Genomic DNA, 26,303 nt, shown 5'->3' with positions numbered 1-26,303 from the left:
TAAATCTGGCCTCTATTCATTAATATCCACACATACTTCATATATGAATAAAAAATTCCTCAATAGACAAAGACATATTTTTTCCTCAATAATTCATAAATTATATTTTCAAAGAAATCTTGACAATTCAAGAACACATTCTGTTTAAAAATAACTAAATTACAAAATCTAAACAGCTGGATAAAGTATAGGAAATTATTTTTTATTTTTAATGATATATCATGATGTACATAAAATACTGTATGAGATAAACCAATTGAAAAATAATTGCTAATTATAATATAGTAAATTATCTAGACTTCCAAAAGGCATAGGGTATAATGTCAAATTTAAGACTATATACACAGCACTCACAAAGCCTAACCTTCACTAACACTATAGTAGGTTTCAAATACCAAAAAATAAATATTAATTAATAGCTGATTGTCTAGGCTAAGACATAGGGTGTAGTCATATTATAGTATACAACATTAATAATACACAGCACAGACCTAACCTTCAATTCAATATAGGTTTTACAATAATTACTACAGTACATACATGCCAAACATCATGCAATAATGATAAATTACCTTTCAACTAATAACAATCCATACACAAATATAATCAATTATAATCCAGAAAAGCTAAGAATATTATAGGATAAATTTCCAAAACGATAAATTCACAAGATAGTTGTACGTCTCTGAGCACAGAATTTGAAATGATTCATAGTACAAATATTAAACGGCACATGATTCACACTGCCTCTTCTTGATTAAAACATGTGAGACGGAACCGGTAGATAGTAGTAACGACAACGGCGGCAGCATGCAGTAAATGAGAAGGCTGCTGCATATGATAGACCATCAGGGAATGACTCATCATGTCTACTGTGTAATTGACAGTGCTTAGATCATCAGCTTATTTTGGAATTTATAAAGGATGTGGAACACTTTAGATTTGCAATTGTGTGTCCCGGCAAACTTATGCCCAACCAAACATGGATATTAGCTTTAGTCATGTTTTTCCGAGAAGTTCAGATTTATAGCAGTTATTGGTTTCATTTTACTAATTTATAATTCTTGAGGGGAAAAACAGGTCAGTAAAGTTATACCATAACACCACTCGTAAAGGAATCTCTGATATGTCTCTGCATATGCAACTACAGGTAGAAGTTTAAAATTATTAAATAAACCACCTGAAATACATATACTGTATTAACCTCTATGCATTTTATTTGATTCACAATTTTGGAAAACTATGTACAAATAAAACCATTTAATTAAATCTGATACATTCCATACATATTAAGATCGTAAAAGTTCCAGTTTTTGAAGTACAACTTTCTTTTATTCATCTTTCAAAATGTATTAAAGTGAAAGATACAAATATGGTAATACAAACGTTGAAATGAATAAAGATATATATACAGAATTGATCTAGCGTATTTTTTTTTTTTTCAAACTCATTAAGTATGAAAAAATTAAGAATTTCTATATTAGCTAAGCCCCGCCCCCGAGTTTTGTCGCCTCAGGCTATGATTAGACCGTGACGTCATTTTAGTACTAGTCCTGTCAGTAGTGTGGAGCGCTGGCAGTACAATTCTGACAGTTCTGTAGCTTTGTTATTATGCACGATGGATATACAACCTTACATGTACGAACCGTATGCTTCTTCTACGGATGACGATAGTACCAGTGGGGATAGTGAAGAGGAAGCAGAGCTAAATGCTCATCAAATGCGTCTAGGAAACACAAATTGGTAAGTTTTGTATTGTAAATTAAGGCTCTATTTCGTAGTTAGGCCAGTGCCATGCCAGTAGGCTACTCGCGCGCAAGAGTAGCCACGATACTTTTGGCCGTCCGCCTCGCACGAATTTGTCTCACACAGTAAATTGTAATATTGTTATATACCCTAGTTTAATTTAGTATTTAATAAAATATATTAATTAATTAATTATAATATGTTTTAACCTGAAATTCACTGCTTTGTAGGCACATGCAGCCCAGGGACATGTAACGATATACACTAGGCCTAAGCATTGTCTTGTGTTGTTGTAGAGAGAGCTAACTAGGAAAAAACGCTTGAATTTTTCACACATACACTATTTACTACAGTACTACTAGTGGTCTAGGCTAGTGGTGTAGCACAAATGAAGAGGCTTGGCTGTCTGAACCACAAAAATAGACTTGCCCTAGCTTTCATGCAATTTTATAAATAAGTTCATAATGCTGTCTCAATACACTACAGTGTTTATAAATGTTTTAAATTGGATTTTATAGGTGTTTATGTGGAAAATGTGTGTCTGCAGAAGCATTTGAGGAGTGTGTGTGTTGTAAGGAAATTGGTCCTATAAACACCAAAAAGGAAACTGATGCTCCAATAACAGGCCATTTGCAATGCATCGTGGAACACCCAGGCTTCACTACCAACTGCCTTGATGTGTGGGCCCTCCAAATGGCATATGAAAACACTCCGAAAAAGTATAGAAAAGCTAATGCAACAGTTAACGAGTAAGTCATTTTATTTATATTTACACACAATTGCAAACCACCATTCTTTGTATGAATGCTTTTTGTACTGAAACATGTTTTATTTACTCATTTGCATATCAAAAAGAAAAGCTGAAAATAAGAACAAAGCAATTGTTTATACTGTAAAAGAACAACAACAGTGCTTTATTTATTATGTACATGAACTATATTTTTTTATTTACAGGAGGTATCGTCACACAGGTTACAGGAATTGCACTAAGTGGATATGGGGCTACTTGGGAAAAAACAATCGTGTTGTTTTACCCGCATGTGTTGTTAAAGCAATTAGAGATAAATTTCCATCAACACAGTATGTAGGTTTTAAATACCCTAAATTGTAAGTTATTGCTATCACATTAGCAAAATCTTGAACTGTGTTGAGCAACAGCTTCGTCCTTTTCAGGGTGGATGAATTCGCTGCATAATGCACCAGGCGTTTCTTGTAGGGGTTTCTTATTTCCTTCTTGACAGAAAGCTACGACCAGATGGATGATTTCATCAACATAGTCTGTGAAACAATTATGTACATATTAAGGAACTACTCAAATCAAAACACTGAATGTTATGTATAGTATGTTGGTGTTAAGTAATAAATTTATACATTTGTTCTATTTTGGGATCTGACTTTCTTTTAATGTGTTTGCTTGAAACTCACCATACGTTGGATCTTTGTACACTTTTTTGACACTGTATCCACCATGTTTGAACTTTGGGAAGGCAACACAAAAGCGTTCTTTTCCTTCTGCAGTGATTGCTTGTTCTCTATCGGAATTTTCATTATAATGCAGTCCTGCAAGAAATGTTCTGTTGAGATAATACAGTAATCAGTTAATTGTTATTAATATCAATCATTATTTACAATTTTTTTTTTAAAGTTTACACACAAACTCTTCAATGACTAAAACTATCATTTCTTTAAAATTTGGCTTATGTTTTTATTTATTTTATTATTCCTATTATTAATGTGTCACTGTCGTTAACTATCTAAGTTTTGAACATTTGTGAAGTACTTGCCTGCATGTCTGGCCCCAATATGAAAAATGCGTCATCTTCGGTGCGAAGTGGTTTAAGGTTGAGTGGAAAGCCTCGAGTCTTGAAGTTTGGTACTTCTCGCTCATCATAACAATATCTTTGCATAGCCGAGGATTGTTTATGACATCCAATGTTTTAAGTAGGGCTGCGCTACCTGTACAGTAAAAAGTAAGGTAATTGATTAGGTAGTTGTAATATTAGGTGACTATTCTATTCAGATATTTGTAGCCTAAAAACAGTTCAACAATTGATAGTCTATTATTTAATAGAATTATGTTTAATTATTGTCATGAATTTACCTGTCGTCATCCATTTCTTCTTTTGCTCTCTTCCCTGAAGTTCGCCATGCTCACACTCTTTAAACACATCGCTATGGCCCGTGTGTATATTTTGGATATGCTGCCCCACTGATTTCCACTTTGCAAGCATCATTTTGCCATCACCGCCATAGGCGGTAGATCTTCGTTTTTTTTTAACACTTTGACTTGATGTTTTACTTTTAGGCTTCACAAATATCGTTGGCTTCATATTTGGCTTTAACCGTTTGTTTATTTTGCCACTTACGCCGAGCTCACTCCCAAACCGGGCCTTCTCTTCGAAGCATTCGAGTTCAAAATGGTCGCTACATAACGCCGAGTATTTACTAGGCTTCCAATCCTTTCTGGTTTTTTGGGTAGCCAAAGTCCATTCCCTCCGCAATTTTACCTCCTTCGGAAACACGTGAAAACTTACCCCATCAGCATGGGTTTTGCTGCAACCATACGCCACACAGCGCATATTGAATAAAGACCAGAATTAATCGAAAATATTTTAGGCTATTGAATTATGTATCGGTACGTTGATGAAAGGATCGCAATGAAAAAGAATACCAAAACAGCATCGCGGTTCACACGTGTGCAGTCCCGGAAGTAGAACGAGTGTACAAGAATGACGTCACGATGTCATAATGACGTAATGACCGAGATTCAGAAAAAACAATGTGGGCGGGGCGTAGGCTTACAAAAAGGACAAACAAAAACGCAATTTTTTCATACTTAATGAGTTTGAAAAAAAAAAAAAATACGCTAGATCAATTCTGTATATACATCTTTATTCATTTCAACGTTTTTATTACCATATTTGTATCTTTCACTTTAAGATATTCAATCTTAAGAAAACTATCAACAGCCAACTGATAATTCTATTATTAAATCCTCATTTAAATAAATGTTACTGTCATGGAATTTACTAAAAAATATAGATAAATGCTGATGAACAAGGAATATTTATAAATAAAATCTTTACTTGTTTTGATGCAAGTTGAAATATTTTTGGCCCAAGGGTGAAACCCAGTACGAGGAGCCAGTTACAGGCTCCTGTAGCCGTGACAACCATGTCAAATAATTCTATAGGCTTTGCCAAGTGTCAAATAATCTGTAATATTATTGTAAAAGTTATGCAAAACTCTGTTTCTAAAATATAAATATAGTGATATAATAATATTAAAGTCCAAATGACATACTGTACCCCAGTATGCCCAAATGCTTTTCAACAGAAAAAAAACTAATAAGTAATATACATAAATTTAAGCTCTGTCTACACTATCAAACTAGTTTGAAAAAAGTGTGATGTCCCCAAACATGGTAGTGATATGCACAAATATAGTAGTTATATGATATCATCATGTCCATATATGGGTACATCACATTTTGTTGTTGCCTAAAGTCCCTATACAAACTGATTAATGCCATCTTGATTGTTATCAGCATACCTGTACCTATTTGAGAAAAACCCACACAAACGACCAAACAACGTACCCTTATGGTTTGCACTCCAACGGGGGTGTACTCAAAAGCCAATAAACTAACAACAAATAATGTACCGATTGTTGATAAGGAAGATAAAGTTAGCCTAGAGAGAGCCTACATATTAGTAGACTCATATACGTTGCTCAACAGGCTTGAAAACAGTTAAAAATTCAACATAATTTAATCAGATAAGTTAATTTGAACTACACAAGATTCTTCTCGACCTTTGACAATTAAAGTCACATGATTAGAGGAAAGTGACATAAATCCAGTTGTTATGATTCACTTATAAGTACCCTACCAGAATTTAATTTGCATATTTCAAGGATTTTATAGGATTTATTAAATTATAAATACTTATAAAGCTATACTCAACTATCTGAATGTTTTATCTATGTTTGAATAGCAGGTGGTACTGCACACAGCCTATGAATATATTGATCTAAAATGTTATTTATATTCATTAATACAAATAAATATATCTGTTTTAAACTGTATAGTATTCATACGCAGTTTTAGTCTCATTAATATGATAAATTCAACAACGACACAATACAATATATGGATTACAATGACTCCTCATATTGTACAAATGTGTACACTGTGAGTTAGTAATTGTCAACAATGTAGATACAGTATGAGTAATAATTATTCATCTATTTAAAAGCAATTAGAGTCATAGAAAAATGTCAAACATTGCAGGAAAAAACAGACAGACAGACAAAGAAGAGAAGACTACAGTAAAAAATGCTAGAACCTGAAAATTAATTTGTCATTTATACTAGCCCTATAAAAAAATAAAAAAACAAGATTCTAATATTACCATTTAAAACAAGAACATACTCAGGCTAACCATAGAGATATTCACAATAGGCTAACTCTACAAAATGTAGGTTCCAAGTTTTAAACCCAAGGGGTTGGACTGGCATGTCCTGGCTTTCCTGTCACCCACCTTCAAGCCTCCAAAAAAATAATAACTTTATATTTATAGATATTAAGTATAAATATAAAAATATCAACACATACCGTATAGCTCTATATACACCTAATGTATTAAAAAGTCAATTTATTTGATTGCATCAACACTTCACTAAAGTTGTCAAAATAATACACCAACATGGCATTTTTCTTCGTATTCAATTCAATACAAAATATATCCCACATACCGTATGGATAATCTTCTCCCTAATCTCCGCTACAGTACAGTAATCCCTTGTATTTTCCCTTACAACAGTTGCCCAGATATGGTAGAATCGTTACATAAAATAGTTTGATTGTTTACACTCTCAACTCCTGGTACAATGTACCAGGATATGTCTTGGCACACTCACCAGGTTATTGTCTGACAAGGTAAATAATGGAACAGTCCAATTAAATACCTCCCTCTTGTGATAGGTCATGAGTTTAAATTAGTTCATAAACTAAACAGTAGGTATTAAACAATTCTAACTTTTAATCAAACTTTAATATTGTTTTTTTTTCTTGCAGCATTGCTAGCTCCCCACAGCTTTGTCTTTGCTTGAAACTCCTTCAAACCATAAACAAACACACTTCCCCCTCCACACCTCCATGACCACACCTCCCCCTTCCCCTCCCAAACATAACATATAGGACAGAAATCTACACATGCTTCTATACTACTGCATTGTACTGAATATTTAAATTTGTTTTCCATTATTAATCAGCATTTCACATTTATTTGGATTAATTAAACAAAATTTTAAGAATTATTTTGGTTTCTGTTGGTTTTTTGGGAGGTCCACCACATAAATAAATTATACCAATTTGACAGAGTATCATCAAAATTAGCAAACTGGTTGTGCATTGTCATACTTTTTGACCATATCACCCTAAAGGATGTTACAGCAACGTTCAGAGACCTGTGAAAACGATAACCAGTGTTGGAACAGGAACAATCCAACTTTCCTGGCATCGTTGGCTCACAATGGCTGTATTATGGCAACGGGATGTGGGCCTGGTCAATTGCTTCCTCCTTTAATACTATTGGACTACGTGTTACATACAGGAGTTTATGGATGATAATAATAATATTATTCTATCATTAAGTATTTAAAAACTGCAAAATCACTTAGTTTACAATTAGTTATATTCTTTACCTTTCAAAGTATTTCTAAAACGTATAATCCTAAACTGTTGGAATTCGAAAGAAATAAAGTTAAAAGAAGACGTCGGCCACAAGCGTACTTTAGATTTAATCTTTATTCAATTGAATAAAATTTAATTGAAATAATAGTAAATAAAATATACAAAAACATTGTTCAAGGGTATATTAAGATCAGTTTCAGATGAATTGTAAAATCTCATGAAATATTTTCAAAATAAATATGTATAAATTTCTTTCAGTTTGTATTTAATTAAATTATATGTAATAATAATAATATAATCAATTATTTATTATTATAATTAATAATTAAAAATATTGAATAATGGGAGCACATCAATAAAAAACTTCAAAATTGATAACAAGTTTACAAAATTGTATAACTGTATAAACATCTTGAAATCAACTTCAGAGCTGTATACATATTTTGTATTATATCTTCTAAAAAGATAAATTACAAAGTAAATACATGTTTCCTTTATGAATTTGTTGATAGATTATGGATATAGATCAGAGATTACTATAAAGCTTGCCTTTATTTCCCAGGGTCCTAAGTTTAAAAGCACTTTCTTTGAAACCATAAAACCTAATTTTATCAACTCCAAAATAACACTACATATGCGTGTTATCTGGGATCATTGACACACATTCATTTAGGTTTCAATAATAGTTTTCAATTTTGGTACTTGGAAAAGGTTACCGCCTATCATCAAATGTTATTTCTAGTCATTTCATTGTTTGTTTTATTGTGGAAAAGATAACAATAACTAGAATCAAGTGTTTTAAAACCAGGCATTCTTAAGCTCTGTCTAGTCTACACAATCAAACTTTATGTGACAATAAATTGTGATGTGCCTATATATGGACATGATGATGTTATATCACTACTATATTTGGGCATATCACTACCATACTTGGGCACATCACACTTTTTTTGTCAAACCATTGTTGGTTTATCCAGGTAAGCTAGGCACGAAATAGACTATTTGGTTTTCTAAAGATATGGTAAAAATTAGGAAAATGTATTATTATAAAATTAATACAACCTTCCGAAGTATTGACCACACTAGAATATTATAGTTTTTAGTTTATTTTCCATCACGATAATCACTTTGAAACTAGATGTTTTATGATGTATGTTTCAATTTCACTTTCCATTACTAATTTATTCTTGATTAATTAATTTTCTTTCATTTACAAACATTTTTCAGTATCCATGTTAAAGGTCTTTGAAACGAAACTCCGAATGAAATAATGTATTAGGTCACTACTGCATTTTACAATTTAACACCAATATCTGATAAAGTTTCAATTTTAACTGATTAACGATGACCAATATTACCTTTATCAAATAAAAATTTGACAGAATAGAAAAACTATAAAAGTTGGTGTTGCCAATCGTGGTCTTAGGGGTAAATAAAGCAGGAACAAATAGGAACCTCCTTCCCCTATCCTCTTGCCTTTCTAATTTCAATATCAACCAATCAAGGATTCAGGACTGTTATGTATAGATGGTCTCAATGTACCATTAAATTAAGATTGTCTATACCCTTATTGTGTTGACAACTCCCAAATTCCTCTGTAAACATTACAGTATGTTTTTAATGACCAAAGTTGATTTTTGCCATTTCCCCCTATGTACACAAACAAATTAAAAATTAATCTAGTATTTTATCAGTTTGTTCCCCATGTTTTTCTAATCTATAGATCTGATAGCCATATAGTACATTTTAATTATTAATATTTACACCTACCTTTACAAATAGTAGAGATGTTATCCGATGTGAATTACTATGAGAAATGGCTAGCTTCTACCTGGTAACAGGAAAGGATTGTGGGCGAGCCAGGTAAGTTAGAGATCAACATTACCAAACCTGCACACATCCAAGTATAGTTATTTCCTTCCTATGTACATCCTGAATATACCAAGGACCTAGTACAACTAAGCTTATTGTATACAGCCAGCTTTATTTAAAGGGCATTCACACTATATAATAAAGTCAATTATTATATCTTTCAATGTTATTTCATATTTAGGATAATTAAGAATAGATATCTGACAAAAGCCAGGAATGAATTGTTGTTGGTGCCGGTAACTAAAAGAAATCATTAGTGCAAATATGACCAACAGCTAAATATCTATCTGAAGGATGCTGTATTATCATTAAATTCCTATGTGTGAAAAATGTAGGTATACTCCTTTAATAATTAATATTATTCTGCATGTTATCATCAAATACCATCTTGCCAGGAGCTAGCAATACACATAGGCCTGAATAGATTAAATTGTTATTCACAAAATATTTATACAACAAATTCTTCAATAATAATTCGTTTTGAATGATGGTACATTATCAAATCTATGAAAAATTTACCCCTAAATTTTCAATAGTGTGGGCCCCAATAATATACAGTACACATTTTGAACTATAGTTGTTGTTAAATGATGTGGAACTTTTTTCAATGACATTTTAGAATTTGTACAGCAACAATAAAAAATGTACTTTTTTATCCAGGTACTAAAAAAATATTTAAAAAAGATTTCATTATGTTTGATGAAAGCGACTATAATAGGCTACTGGATAAAACGACAATAGCTTATTTTCATTGAGCGAATATAACTCGAAAAGTAGGAAATTAACTTGAATTAAATGGTACTACAGCCCATGAACCACACCCTGAAATGGAATATCCCCACAATTTTCTTTTGGAAATTAGACATTAAACTTCCTTTCTTAAACCTACACTTGAAATAATCCAATCGCATAATAATGAACAATCTGAACCCTATATACAGTAGCTAATGTAGCTTGTTATGATTTAGCATAAACTCAAGTGCCAAACTTAAGCTCCGTCTACACTATCAAACTAGTTTGACAAAAATGTGATATGCCCAAATATGGTAGTGATATGCCCAAATATAGTCTTGATATGACGACATCATGTCCATATATGGGCACATCACATTTTTTTGTCACATAAAGTTTGGTAGTGTAAACAGAGCTTTAGTATGGTAACTTATTGTCTTTCAATGTGCCCAGTAATATTCAACAATTAAACACAGTTTACAGCACAGTTACATACAATGGGCTACAGAGTAGTACAACTGAATTTCTAGTCCAGTGGATTAATTGACAGAAAAAAGTATATATAGCTATAATATAGACAAAAAACATACAACTACATGTACAATACATTCTACATACTATACAAATTTTTGAAATACAAACAGGAAGCTTGACGTTATCCTAGTAGTTGCACCAGGAAAAAATAGTTGAAAATAAATCAGTTATATATGATTGGTATGTTTTCTATTCAAAGGAAATACAAGGAAATTCTGAACAGTGATTAAATCTTATTTGAACAGCTACTAAAAAATAACACATTTTATAATATCACAGTGAAGTATTTTGAATAAAAAAGAGGGTGTATTATCAATGATAACCATCAACCATAACCCACCATAGGGTTAAGTAATGCTATATATTAGTAAATGCTTAGAAATAGTCCATGCAGATTATTTAAAAATATCAGAAGTGATTCGGGTATATTTTACTTTAAACACAAGTGCACCTTCCAAAAAAATAAACTAGAAATAAAACATTGTTACTTAAATCAAGTGTTTAAAGTTGTGAACCTATGCAGGTTATACATTTGGTCTATATATTATACACTGTGAATTGAACATGTTGGAGGATAGGTTGAATACAAGAAGACCTGAGAAAAGAATATCCTTTTCTAACCCCCTTGATTCCAGACAGTATTTTTTTTCTAAACCAACTTTATACTTTGGAACATACAGTAGTAAGTATTGGGATAACAGATGATACTTTAATAGTTAAAATGAGAAACATCCTAATAATATTTACCAATCTTTCACTAAAAATCCACTGTCCATAAATTTCCAAGAAAGTGTATATTGTTCCTTCGCATCCTTTCACCACCACAACCCACCTGTTTCGTCTGCAATCTATTTTCAACGACTGGCCTTAGATTTTGATAGAGCAGGGTAGGCCATATAGGTGACACAGCTTGAGCCGACAGGTAAAGCCTAATATGCTATATAACCTGGTGTCAAATGCTGCCATCACAGTGGGACATGCTGTGTCTGGAATGCCCATTGAACATCAATATGCTTGGAGCGATCACAAAGTGACTCGAACATTCTATCTTATTTATTTTGATTTAAAGTGATTACATACAATGTATCATAGATTTATAATTAATTATCGTTGTTATAAAATTAATATTATTTGTTTATGGAATAAAACACTAACTTTATTATGATCTGCAAATTGATCAGACACACCAGTAGAACCAATATGAGGAGACACCTGAATCATGGGGGTATCATCAGTGATGAAGCCACGAGACATAAAGTGGTCCAGTTTTCGCAAGAAAAGGGAACAATATCTGTTCAAGCCACTGGGTTGTCAATAGGCCTCTTTGAAAAAATGGTCAGGTGAAACTTTACGAACCGTACTGGTGGCTATGGGTATCCCTCCATCCAAGAATAAAGTCAACATATCACACCTCTTTCATTTCCCAGGAAACTAACCCCCCTAATAGGGGTATCCTCTGAATAGGGATGTTACAAAGAAGGAACATCAGTCAGTTATAAACAAAGTATGTACAAATAATAAACAAAAAAGACCTAAAATATTCCAACCTAATGCCAGATAATGAACGTCGTGTATTTTAGAATAATCTACATTTGTATGTTTCAAATTGTGATTTTCCATTGCTGTATGTATAAGTAAATGGAAAAAATAACATACAGTATAAACATACAAGGCAACTATTGTTTAACATCAGCTGGTCTAACATCACATCATGTATGGATTTCATGTTAACCTGACCTTGTTTTCATTAGGTCTTAGCAGAGACCACCCCCTGTTCTAAAAAATGTTCAATTCTTGTCATAGGCCTAGAACATTTATACTAGTGTGGAAATTACCTTCTAAGCGAGAAAAAGTTTTCACAACTGAAATAGTTGCTAATGCAAATCAAAGCTGTGTATTACTAACTGTACTACTAGAACACATTGTAGAACCACCCTTTTGTGATATATTATTCAGGAGACACACCCTGATTCTGGCGACGACGCCCCTTATTCTTGGACCGTCCTCGCTTTATTCATCCATAAATTTGGAAATTACAGTGTTCATAGCTTTCTCTCCCAATAAATATAAAAACAGAACTAAATACAGACAAAATAACATTTCAATTCTGGGGACATCTCAATTCTGGGGACATCCCTATTCAGGGGAAATACCTATTCAGAGGACATACCTATTCAGGGTACCTACCTATTTATGGGACATCATTATTCATGGGACATCCCTATTCTGGGGACATACCTATTCATGGGACATCCCTATTCAGGGGACATACCTATTCATGGTACATACCTATTCAGGGGACATACCTATTCATGGGACATCCCTATTCAGGGACATATCTATTCAAGGGACACCCCTATTAATGGGACATCCCTATTCATGGGACATCGGCGGTCAGGGGAAATCGCTATACATGGCAAATCCCTATTCAGGGGACATTTTTCCACAAAAGGATTGAAGGTCAATATATATTTTATACTACTGCCAATCCCTATTCAGGGAACATCTTTATTAACAAGACTGGAGTCCACTTAATTAGGATTCTGCTGTCTAAAAATCAGAAATATAGACTGGTCTATATGACAAACAAAATTATAATCATAATTTTTTTATGCTGGATTTATTTGTTCTACGACCATAACAAATGTAACAATCAGTAATTTTGAATAGTCAAAATGTCAAAAGGTTGATTAACAGTCCACAGCTTACAATGACTTTGACAGAACTTTTTAATAATTGTTAAAACCTAACACAGTAGACCATTGTCGGCTCTGGCTTAATCTATTCCACATCAACTAAAGCATCACCACATTGAATTAGCTATTCTGATTCATCAGGTGGGTGAAATAACAAAAGCCTACACACAATTATAGAAATTGTTAAAGGTCAAATCAGTTCCGGTCGCTATGGAAAACAAATAAAAGGATCTATTTAAGGAGATGCTGCATTTATCAACTTGTTGTCGAAGTAAAAAGTATCTATAGAATGTCGTTTTAAAGGGGTAAACAAGCAATACCATAATTTCAACACTGTTATGTTCGAGCTTATTACAGTAGAACCCCTTTCTTACACACACTAGGGCTTCAACATGTGAGCCCGGTGTGTCAAAATGTGCGCCCGGTGTGTCAACATGTGCGCCCCATGTTTGCATGATTCCGGGCTATGTTGATCTGGAGATCATGAGTTCGAATCTAACGAGATTGAGTTAAATCTAAGTTTTTTAGTATTTAGCACTTTATTTGTAAAGAGAATTTATGACCCGATTCATTTTTGTCAATTTAGTCAATTGGTTTTTTTTCATGCCTGCCTGTTTCCATTTAACTAAAACAGGAGGAGCCCGAAACCTGAGTAAGGCAGAGACTCCACTGTCCTTCTTTCAAACCCTAGTTAGTGAGGAGGGTATATCACCATGGTTTGATTTGGGTGTTGGAATGGATTTTTTGCAGGGTTTTTATGCTCTATAAATTCATAACAATTAACTACTGCCAAAATTGACTAGCTTACATAACTGTCTGCAGATAAATACAGTACTTGCAATTAATACATGTTGGTGGTAATATAACATAACATATATACCTGCACAATATATCAAATGCATACATAATACAGTACACTAAGCCAGACAATACAGGTTTTAGTAAGTCTAGAGAAAATAATGTACATTTCTGATGTTGATATTGGTCTCAGACCTAACATTACATTGTGATAATAAATGAAAAGAAATTAAATGAATTGCAATGATAAACCATGGACCTACATAATAGGTCCATGCTCAAACAATATAGTAGTTGTCATAAACCCTTTACTTGGCAAACCAATTCAATGACAAATGGAACAATGCCTCTGCACTGCTTTAAAGTGCCAGGGTAGATTAAATACAATGTCATGTTACAATGATCTTTCACACATAGCCCAATGCTATTTAATTTAAGAGTACTGTATACGCTTAATTGTACCCACTCAATGCATACTGCAGTGCCATTTTAATGTATAACACAATTTAATATATTTGCATAAAACTTATCGAGCGTGGGTTGGATAACTTTGCTGGATTTATATCAAACTTTAGTCAAAACCTTCTTAACTTTGTTCTAAGTTAGTCATAAACTGCATTATTAAAAATTTCAATTTTTTCTTAAGCACTGCTTAGAAAACCATTGTTAAATTCCAGCTCAAGACTGAAAGTATTTGGAATATTTTTTAACTATCCAGTAGAACCCTATAAGGGGACACTATCGGTCCCAATAAATGTCCCTTTAAGATGGATGTCCTCCGAATAGTGGTTAATCATAGTGTTAAAACATGTCCTTTGTTTGCCCTATTAATAGGTGTCCCTTTAATAGAAGTGTGCCATAAAAAGGGGTGTCCCCTGAAGAGGGGTGTTTCAAAGAAGTGGTGTTCCACACTGGGGTTGTATTGTAACCCCATGACTGGATGTAGACTAAACATGTTTTGACAACATATCTATGGACCAAAACCAAAGTATTTCAATATGTGATAAAATGTATAGAATGCAATAGTAATAAAATGTATAAACAGAATAAACAAAACAATTTATGAAATGAAATTTTATACTTGACATGTCAAATGTCAAGGTGATCCAACCAATCGAATCCAAGATCCTGTTTCTACCCTTTAATGTTTCCTGTGTAATATAATAAATCAGTTAATTGCTTGAAATGGTGGTGGTTTCAATTTAACAAGAATATTGTTATTAAATAACCAAAACTAATTTATAAATTAATTATTCCTAGAAAAAAAACCACAAAACTTCCTTCCACTCCAGTGAAAATACACACCTTTTCAAACTGAAACACGACTTTAATTTCTTAACGTGACATGCAATGCGAGGTATTTAAAGTATACTGGTCCAATAGTTGGTTTCGCAAGGCAAGTATAGGTATACTGGTCCAATAGGGTGTTTCGCAAGGCAAGTATATGTACACTGGTCCAATAGTGTTTCGCAAGGCAAATATATGTACACTGGTCCAATAGTGTTTTGCAAGGCAAATATACGTACACTGGTCCAAGTATAAGTACACACTGGTCCAAGCATAAGTACACTCCAATAGGGTGTTTCGTGTAAGGCAGGTGAAAGTATTCTTGTCCAATAGGGTGTTTTATAAGGCAAGTATAAGTACACTGGTGCAATAGAGTGTAGAGTGTTGAGCCAGAGGGCCAAGTAAACGTATCCAATAGGGTGTTTCGCGTGAGGCATACTCGTTTGAGTTTGATTATAAGGTTTGATTAAGTTTACAAGATTTGATCAGATTACATCCCATGCTATATCCCCGCAACCAGAACACTGCATGTTGAACTGTGCACCCTCTAAAAGTATATGGGTGTACGATAAAAATTGTGTGGTTTTTTTGTTTTTTTTTGCATGTAAGCAGATACTTGCAATACTGCTCACAGTACTATTAAGCCTACTAGGCATACTAAACATTACAACATTCCGAATCTAATACAGTAACATTGTATGTATTACTGGTGATTTAGTAACAACATAAAACTGTTAGTATCTACCCATGTGGTAGAGGAACACATTAATAAGAGGTCAAGCTATTCTACAGACTCGCATGCTTTGGTAGTAACACTTGTTGAATTTTTCATATGGCCATGATAACCGTCTGGGGGACTGCCCGAGAAATTGTTTTAAATGGGGAAACAGATACTGTACCATAAACGTACTAGAGACTACACAAACCAAAAGTGCTAGCTTACCTGGATAAACCAACATTGGCCTAGAGACAAATCTAACTTCTCTTGTGGTTCGACAGGGTGGGGTACTGTGGCCAAATTCACCACACACATTCTCCTTAAAGTGGTATTCACTTGTATCAGTAAAGATAGGAAAATTTCTTTATTTTAAGGTGTTTCCCTAATATTAATAATAGATCACTTTCATCTTAAAATAAATATTCTGATTTTTAAATTTCTGAACCCTATGTTGTCATCTGTTCCGAATGTATGAAAATGAAATAAATTATTTCTTTAATGTCAATATTTATTTACTGACTATTAGAACTATGAAAACAGTGGTCTTGAAAAATGACGATAAATGCCATTGTTATTAATACAATGTACAGCTTTGCTACACAATTTGTTGTTCTGTGTAAACATCCTGGAACTTAACAAAACAATCGTTATTGGTTTTTGATGTAATCAGAATGCGTACGGTGAACTTACGGTATTTTTATAAAGGAAAACTGAAAGAATTCACTCTTAATATTTTTACATGAAGATTCATTTTGAAATATCCATTATAATTACTATATAGTACTATACGTCAGGAATCGAATGGCATGAAATAGTAGGACGTGACATGCTATGTACAACGATGATGAAGCATAGAGATGTATACTACTAGAACGTACTAACATAGTACTTGTTTTGAATTTTAGTATCTAATGCTCTGTCTACACTATCAAACTAGTTTGACAAAAAAGTGTGATGTGCCCAAATATGGTACTGGTAGTGATATGCCCAAACATGGTGGGGATATGACATTGTCATGTCCATATATGGGTACATCACATTTTTTGTCACATGGAAAGTTGTGATTTATATTGAAAATGGAAATTTTGTCAAAGAGGTTAGTTTTTAAAATGTACAGTACTTCAGGAAAAAAGGTCTGTCTAAGAACCCCTTCCAAAATAGGGACGTTATGTCCCTCATTCTCGTCCACAAACTTCAACATCCAAAACAAATCTCTCCAGTAAATACAGTAACTTGCACCCTGTTTGAATAAATTATTCCTTCCTCGAAACAAAAACGCGATTTAAGTTCTGTACGTCATGCTCACAATTCCAGCCTTATTTGGGATTGTTTATTTGTATTACTAACTTTAGTCAGAATGGGAAAAGAATAATTATTCACAATTGCCAAGTCATCCTTTACTTTGGTTGTTACAATTCAATGAATTTGAAATATCTGCATACAAAGGCTATTTCTATAGCTCCAGGTCCAACACACCACTGTCCTTACAAATGAACGCTAATCTAATCACAGACTAAAGTGACGTAAGAAAACATAAAAACACCGCACAAATATACGATTCAATATTAAGAAATGGTAGAAAAATAGTTCACCTTTTTGTGATACCATAGCTGGAGTTCTGATGAATGCCGAAATTTTAGCAAGATTATATCAATAATAGTTTGATATATATCATTTATTAACACCAATTACAGTTATATAATATAAATTCAGTTATATAATCTTTCCCTTTATGGTAGAATATATTTAGGTTTTAGGGTCTTTGAACTATTATACTCTTAAATGTATATCATTGTGATTCAGTTTTATTAGAAGAACGTCATTAACAATTTATATAGCTTAAAAAAATGAATTTGGATAAAAATAAACAGGTACATAAATATAGTAGTGGGCTGGGTACCTGTCTACAGTAACATCCTTCCATTCAGTCTTAATATAACCCAATGCTTCTGCAGGGTGGATGTAGAGAGAGGGTAGCGCTAGGGGTGACCGCTTCTCCTCTTTGACAAGTTAAAATAAAATTATAAACTGTTTTTTAATTTCTATTTTGACTGGTTATAATTGTTCCCACTCTCAAAATTCTGGATCTACCGACTGTCCTGTCTAAAAGTCCTTTCTCAATAAGCGACAAGTTTCTAGGTATATAGTTGCGTGGGGACACCTACATTCAAAGTCAATTCTACCCAGCCTAAAGCTTATTTTAAGGTCTTCTTCTCTCACCACTGACCCACAAAAAACATCTGGGTACCTGAAAATACTGCAATTTTCCCCTTCAACCTTTAACTTACCACCTACCCCCAGACTTCTCTAGCTATCCATGTAGCATCAATCCTAAGCTTTCTATTAACTACAGCTCATGGTAGCCACTAGCTCCTGGTTGCAAAACGAATCAGGAATTTAAAGTTTTCTGACGGAAGGAAATCAGTTATACTGTATAATAAAAGTTTATTATAGATCTACTGTCCAAACAAACTCTATTGTCTCTCTTGATTTCATTGAACTTTAACCTCCCTCTATAGTCATTTTTCTGTTGCATATTTCCATACATAACATACAAAGTCTGATTTAATATCAATAAGGAAAACATAACCTAACATAACATTATTATCAATCATGTTTTGCATTTCAAGTATTTGATCTGATATATAGAGATAAAGATATAAAAGATAATTGTTTTATCATATTACAGATATTATCAAAAGAATTCCCATAAAACAGATCCTTAGGTCCTGTTTATGATGGGAAACCATAACTGGTTGATTAACCACGTGAATAAATTAACCCCAGTTTCTTGACAGCAGAAACCGGAGAAATTTTCAATAACCGGTTAAACGGCAGCCTGAAAATAATGGTTAAAAACATAACGCTATTTAACCAACTTTTAACTGCAGCTAAAAAAAATGGTTATTTGATTGACAGCCGCTGACCAACTACACTGCAGTAATGGCCGGAGCCCATTGCATTTTGGGTAATGCTAACAATTTCTGTCGACGACCAGCCACTGATTTAAATGGTTATTTAGGAGCACAAATTTAGCATATACAAATTTTATTTTAAATCTATTTTGAAATCAATGGTTTATTTGGTGCTATGCTGCAGAAACAGACCCATAGACTTACCCTAGATATTGGCAACTCAACTGTACGTCAACAGTTCGATAACAATCTAGTCAATAGACACTTCCACAGAATAGAAAGCAAGCAGTTAGAATCTGGAATGATAAATAGTTAAATATTGTCAAATATTTAGATTTGTACATCCTATCTAAAGCTCTGTCTACACTATCAAACTTTATGTGACAAAAAAATGTGATATGCCCATATATGGACACGATGATGTCAAATCACAACCATATTTAGGCATATCACACATTTTTTTTTGTCAAACTAGTTTGATAGTGTAGACAGTGTTTAACACTTCCAATCGTTTGAAAGACTTTTTCTACAAATAAATACTTTTAATTAGCTCCAACTTAGTAGCTTAAGTAAATAAGTTGCACTTATGTCATTAGAATAGTTCTCCAAAATACCAACAAAATTAAAACATTGGCAGAGGACACATTATTGTATGTTCTCATTAAAAAACTATATAAATGAGCACTGATTATTTCAACATCAAAACAGTTCACCATACCCTATTATAACACCATAACTAGAAATAACTAAAATTCAACCTATACAAGTAAAGTTTTACATCTTTTCTAAACTGGTTCAAATTAATCTATTCAATGCAAAGCACCACTGATACTTTTTGATACATACCTGTTGTTAATTCAACAGATACCAAACGCATTTACCAATGTATAATAGCAACAATGTACGATTCCATTGAAAACTACAGCACTTATGTCCTCCTATGCACAGTGCTTTTAATATGGTAGAGGTAACAGACACAATACAACAAGGTTAATTCCCACAAGAATGAGGATTGTATTGGCATTCCTATGCATAACTAAAACGTCAATACTTATACCAGTGAGTGATTCACTGTGTCTACTCATGGAGGTATTACTGTATGCTACTATCAAAGGGACACGGTTCACCGAGCATAAAAGAAAACGTTTGAAATCACTGGGCCTACAGACTTGTCGTTGTCCTAGGATGGGACTATTAATGCAGTATAGGAATTGTATAATTGCTTCAGGCTTAAACAGTCTGTTTTTATATTCTACATGAATAGTCATTTGTTAACGACGGCTAAAGTTTTATCGTATCGTATCATTGGTGACTACCATATTCATAAGAAATGACCACTCAATCAGAATGTTTAGTGATAATAAAAATCTGTGCAACAGTGAAAAACTGACCATCACAGTAAAATATTCCAAACCACTTGTTTTCATAATTATATTTATTATTAAGCATTATTAAGCAGAGAGCTAGGTACAAAATCCAAATTCAAACTTGTTCCGTGAATGGAACTGAAGACGGAAAATTGTTAAATAAGAATTAAATTGTGAATGTAGCCTTAGTGGACAACATTATATAATGTATTAAAATATAACAACCAATCTTTTATTTTTTAAAATCAACATTAAACAATAACATACAGTACATTAAAACATTGCATGCCTGGACACACCTCGAGTCCTTCATCTTTCAATAAAACTTAATGATTTTAAAAGACTTAAAGATTATAAATAATCTCTCTTTTTTATGCGCGTTGAAGGAAATTTCAGAACCTTTTCTAATGCAGGAATGTAGCTTGTGAATCTCAGAAATTCTACCAGCACCGAGGCAATTAGAAATTTAATCTGTCAAATACTTAAATCCTCTTAACAGCATGGTGGTTAAGAATAGTGAAGAAGTTCACTAAAGGCAATCAATCTTATTGTAATGCTGTATGCTTGTTTTTTTTTTTCTTGGACTGTTTCAAATAAATGTGAATGAAACATACATGCCAACACTCCCCTATTTCAGACTCGATTTTCCACATTTTCTCCCGAATTACAAAGAGGCCTACACACAAGCAAATTTATGATATTTAAGTCATTGTACGACCATAACTTTTTCATTTTTTTTTTGAACGAAAAGGGCAAACTTCTTGCCTCTCGATAATAGATAGAGGGCGCTGTAATCACCTCATCCTTCAGATGGTATGTTTAGTTGTTTATCCTAACAACATGTACATTTACTGCTATAGTATTAGGCCTACTAACTTTAATGTGGTAAGTGTTAAATTCAAGGAGATACATAATCTTGTAATGTTTCTTGCCGGTTTCACTTTGATGAGCCCATGCCTAAATATTTAGTATTGGACTAAACAGGAAAGTCATTTTGCATACAATACAATAAAGCCAAACTGCATTACAATTTCCCCCTGACTGTATCTGAAAATACCGTTCCTCTAAATATAACACAATTGTATTTGTAAGAACCTATTGTGGTCAATAATTGGGAAGCCAAGCAGGTCTGTTAACTGCATTTAAATGTTTTTCTATGTGCATATACATTACAATTTGCTGTTTGTACAATATTTAATTTCAGATTGTTGTTTATTATCAGTTCAGAACCAATATGAGAATAAATGTACTACATTTTACATTAATACATTTTAGAATATGGTGTCTACAACTGTTATACAAAACAATTTGTAAAAAATACATTATGCAGACCTGTTATATAACCAGGTGCAGGCTAGTTAGTATGCTAGGTTGTTAATGAAGGAAGGGGGTCATTTTCAAATAAACACCATGTTAGTTAATTACTTAAGTATTGTCATAAATATGATTTATTTTGATAAGCAGATCCATATCTTTCTTTATAAACAGTTCAAATTAATCAATTGATGCCAAAGTCCAACTGAAAGAAAAAACAGTAGAGATAGAGCCTCTATTAAGGAGAGACCTTCTGGAACCAACTTAATAGGGCTGTCCCTTGAATAGGGGTTGGCTATAGTAATAAAACATATTTCCCCATCATCCATTTCAATGGAAAGTGTCCCCTTAATAGAGGTGTCCTCTAAATAGATGTCCCAATGGAGGGGTTCTACTGTATGAATAAAGACCATAAGATTTGGCGTTACGAAAAGAAATGATGACGATATTAAGTGGGTGTGTCTCACTTGAGGGGCACTCTGGTACGGACTACACCATTATTCAACGGTGGTGTGATAATTTACTATAATGTATATTAATAAATACATAAATACTCTGAGGGTTCCTAATGATCAGCAATTGCTGGATGGATCACCCTCATTAAATATGGTTAAAAATTGAAAAAAAAAAAATTTTTTTTCATTTCGTAATGCATTCCTCTGTTTGGAGAGAGAGGCTAATGTTGGTTTATCCGGGTAAGCTGAGGCACGAAATAGACACTTAAACATGAATCTATTTATAATTACTTTTTGCTCAAAGCATTTAGAATTGTAGGAAACAATTAGCACACCAAGAGAAAATTACAGGGATTAAAATTTGAAGGAAAGGTTACAAGGCCATTGATTTTATTAAGCTCCTACTAACCAGTTATGAAGGCTATTATTACAAATTGCAGTATACTGTATAAGAATCTTGTTAAGCTCTGTCCACACTATCAAACTAGTTTGACAAAAAAGTGTGATGTTCCCAAATATGGTAGTGATATGACATCATCATGTCCATATATGGTCACATTTTTTGTCACATAAAGTTTGATAGTGTAGACACAGCTTTATGACTCGGAAATAAACACAGCCCTGCTAAATAATAAGAGCAAACAGCACTGATTATGTTTCAACAGATAAGAAAATTAGTATGTCAAGCTAATGATATCCTTCTAAAATTTGGTATTTTATTAATAATTTATAATATATAGAAAAGTACAGTAGATCACAGACAAGATTTATGTAAAAGAATGTTACTGTACATCTCATCATCATCATGTAGAGCTTGTTCGGGCTTCTTTGACTCGGATACGCCACCCTTTCTGGTCTTCCATGGCAACAGGCAGTTCACCCGGATTACATTCTGTGTCCTCGCATAGTTGATCTATGTAGGTTTTGTGGGGACGTCCAAACTTCTGACGACCATGTCTTGGATTCCATAGAAGTGTAGAGCTAACAAGTTCTCTTTTCGATCTCCAACAATGTCCAGCAAAGCGAAGACGCCGTTGTCTGATTGTGAAGGAGATTAGGGGCATATTTCCGTATAACTGTGGTTTGGTTGGATGATTTCTCCAAGATAATAAGCCCATAGTCCAGAATTTTTACAACAGAGTTCTTTATAACAAGCTCTAATAAGCACCCAACAAAATTAAAGGGAAGAAAATTAGTTTTAGGTCCAATAGTAGATAACATTTTAAAACTGGTAAAAAAATCATGAGCCGCTGCCTATTATATTTACTAGCACTTTCACTGCTTATCGTCTCTAATGTTGTTCGAAAAGTAGTTTTGTCTATAAAATGATGTTTAAGCCATAACAGTTTGATTTAGTTGGCCCAATAGCAAGCCCTTAGCCAAACCCTACAAACCCCACTTGCTACGGTATTGCTATAGGGCTAGTACTAAATCAAACTCTGCTTATTGCCTAAAGATTATAGACAAAGACAGTTGAAAATCTATAATTACTATAGAAAATACAAAAAATCTATAAATCAATGAAATTTGATATTTGATCATAGGAATACTTTTGATACCACAGTGTTCAATTAAAAATAATGATCTTACCAGGAAAGATAAATTTTATTTATATTTAGTAAACAAGTTGATTTATCACATCTGATTTTATTGGAGGATTGTAGGTCACATGATATTCAAGAAACTACTCCAATGAACCCTTGTTATAAAACAATAATAAATGTTTGTTTTTATATTCATGCAATAGAACAAATAATTTAATTCGGTGAAAGATTAAATGTTATAATTCCACCTGCTCATGAAATTATTTGTACCATTGCACTCATAAACATTCATTATTTGTATAATATTGTACTCATTTAACATACATTACATATATAACTTTGAAGGCCTGGTTTTAACTGCATCTGTTTCAAATAACAATAGTATTAGTTAATCCAGAATTTGCGAAGGCTTCGGAGGAGGTCAGATGCTTTTTTCTGAATACAGTCAATTGATCTTAAAGTAAATACAGGACTAACCATATGGATACACGTTGTGGTAAGCTATGGAAACCTTGTCTCAAAATTAACAATTCTACTAAAAAATCATAATGGATCTATGAATATATAATAGTCTTGTAATTTTAAAGTCAACCACAACTTTGTATTAAGGATGACCACATGACTCCTTGTTAGTATCCTTTAAGAACCAGGCCTGTGAATTCATTCAGGTTCAAGGAAGTTCCAATGGGGAATTGCCGGTACAGCAACATACTACTTTAGTACATTGATAATTAGCAGGTTACATCAGCTCCATGTGATTTACCAGAACTATTAAATACCACAAATCTCTGAAACGGAAAAATATCCACACCTCTGTTTACCAGAGAAGGTCCACAAACAATGCATCTGGCCTACAATTAAGCATTGTCCTATCTGACAAAATACTGAGGTGTAGCTAATAATAGTATTAATTATCTATAGTGACAATACATAGTTGTAAGCTAGTAAAGGATAACTTTATATTTGTTTAAGCAATTTATTTATTTGAGTACCTAGTCCAATATCAGATCTGATAAAATCAAAGTTCAATTTTGTTGAATTCATTTTGAATATAGTCATTGCATGTTACACAACAATAGTTCAATCAACCACTAAACACAACAACTTTGCTGTACAATATTTTTGCACCATGAAGAAGAACGAGATATTTATTTCACTTAGGAATTCCGTACAAACTTAGTTAAGATTTTCATATTTCTTTAGCTACCATTGTAGAATAATCCAGAGCATACTCATCTTATTGTATAAGGATTATCATATTACAGAAAAGTATATTCTAAAAAACAGATAAAATTGAAAACGCAAGAAAGTGTTACAGCTATAGCATATTAACATAAATATCCAAAAATGACATAATTTAAAATTAATGTGACTACTACAAGATTAGTCCATTAATGATTACGAAGTTGAGTATGAAGTACATTACTATGTGGCCCCTGGCCACGCCCACAGGTTAATTAAGCATGACAATTGGTGTAAATCATACAGATCTTATAGGATCTAACTAAAGAGGTGTGTAGGATTGAGTCATCACTATTTCATTCAAGCTAAACCACAGTGAAGAGGTTACTCACGGTCATGGCAATCAAGTTATACCAGTAGATACTATAATGATGGCTTACATGCTATAGATATGATTACAGAACCCAGGGTTAAGAAATATAGGCCTAAAATAACTTAGTACAGTAGTATGAGAAGAGTATAGTATAAATATAGTATCTTAACCAGTCAGTATACTATGCAAAAGTCGATGTAATTCAGAGGTTGTCCCAAAGACATGAACGAAATTTTAGATATGTTGATGTAGATATTTGTCAATACAAAACCATGGTTCTGTATTTGCGTACAAGGGTTTGATTTAATACTGTTACCAGCTACTGTAAACATATAATGTGGTTGCCGACTGGTGGGCCTCTGGAAATCACTGACCCACAACACTAGATTTGAGTCCTAGCTAGATGATATTTTCATCGTGTACACTACTGTAGAACTGTAATTTAATGTTGTGCGGCCTATCAACATAGGCTATAAAATAGTGCCATAAATTCTGGAGTTTTATTAAATGGCAAAAGTTACCAGACCATTTGTTATCTAGCTTAAGAATATGTTTTTGTTCAGAATATCATAACAGATTTAAACAATAGAATGTATTTTTATTCTTTGATACACCTGAGTGATTTTCATAAGAGACAAATATTATCATACACAAATTGAAAACAACCCTAACACTAACCCATAGTACACCCACTCTAAATTATTTGTTATCGCAAAATCAGATGGTAAATGAATTACTGCAACTGTACAAGTTTTACTAAATAATGTTAAACTTCTTTACAAATGCCCCAGTTTATGATTTTAACTTCTGATGGCAAAGTAGTAAATAACTACTCTTTTATTAGGGGGGGGGGGGGGAAGAAATCGGGAGGAGGGGGTACTTTCTGGTACCAAAAAAAGAGCCAAATCCTGTCTTCAGGCTTGTTTTAAGTACATGCTTCTCTCCATAAAGGGTCTCCTTCATGTCAGACTAGCCAATCAAATGAGCTCTCAACAGTGGCTGTGCGTAACCTAGCACTATGGGGTTATAATAGGTAAAAATGCTGTGTGAACTCAATCACAACTCTTTCAACCAC

The 26,303-nt window shown here is 33.1% G+C and overlaps 3 protein-coding genes across 8 annotated transcripts in view; 1 reads left to right on the top strand and 2 right to left on the bottom strand.

Moving 5' to 3' along the window:
- LOC144843115 (uncharacterized) overlaps positions 1–26,303 on the bottom strand; it is a 52,748-nt gene that overhangs the window by 25,210 nt on the left and 1,235 nt on the right. For 3 of the 6 annotated variants that reach the window (XM_078699829.1, XM_078699834.1, XM_078699833.1), the window contains exon 2: positions 19,198–19,289. The gene's annotated coding sequence lies outside the window, so the exon portion shown is untranslated. Of the gene's footprint in view, positions 1–6,501; positions 6,761–9,211; positions 9,233–19,197; positions 19,290–19,839; positions 19,858–26,303 lie in introns of those variants that run through there. The other 3 variants (XM_078699830.1, XM_078699832.1, XM_078699831.1) reach the window with 3 other exon arrangements.
- Positions 1,604–2,857, top strand: LOC144842744 (uncharacterized). Its single transcript, XM_078699264.1, has 3 exons — positions 1,604–1,743; positions 2,265–2,495; positions 2,701–2,857. The coding sequence occupies exons 1-3, from the start codon at positions 1,619–1,621 to the stop codon at positions 2,855–2,857; spliced, it is 513 nt and encodes a 170-aa protein (XP_078555390.1). The 5' UTR covers positions 1,604–1,618.
- Positions 2,873–4,596, bottom strand: LOC144842743 (uncharacterized). The gene is made up of 4 exons (XM_078699263.1): positions 3,848–4,596; positions 3,531–3,702; positions 3,172–3,320; positions 2,873–3,024 (listed from the first exon to the last, which is right to left on the bottom strand). The coding sequence occupies exons 1-4, from the start codon at positions 4,323–4,325 to the stop codon at positions 2,873–2,875; spliced, it is 951 nt and encodes a 316-aa protein (XP_078555389.1). The 5' UTR covers positions 4,326–4,596.

The sequence above is a fragment of the Antedon bifida genome, chromosome 5, assembly GCF_963402885.1.
Source record: "Antedon bifida chromosome 5, ecAntBifi1.1, whole genome shotgun sequence".
Taxonomy (NCBI): domain Eukaryota; kingdom Metazoa; phylum Echinodermata; class Crinoidea; order Comatulida; family Antedonidae; genus Antedon; species Antedon bifida.
Note: the sequence above shows the minus strand (reverse complement) of the source record. Positions and strands in the feature narration are given on the sequence as shown.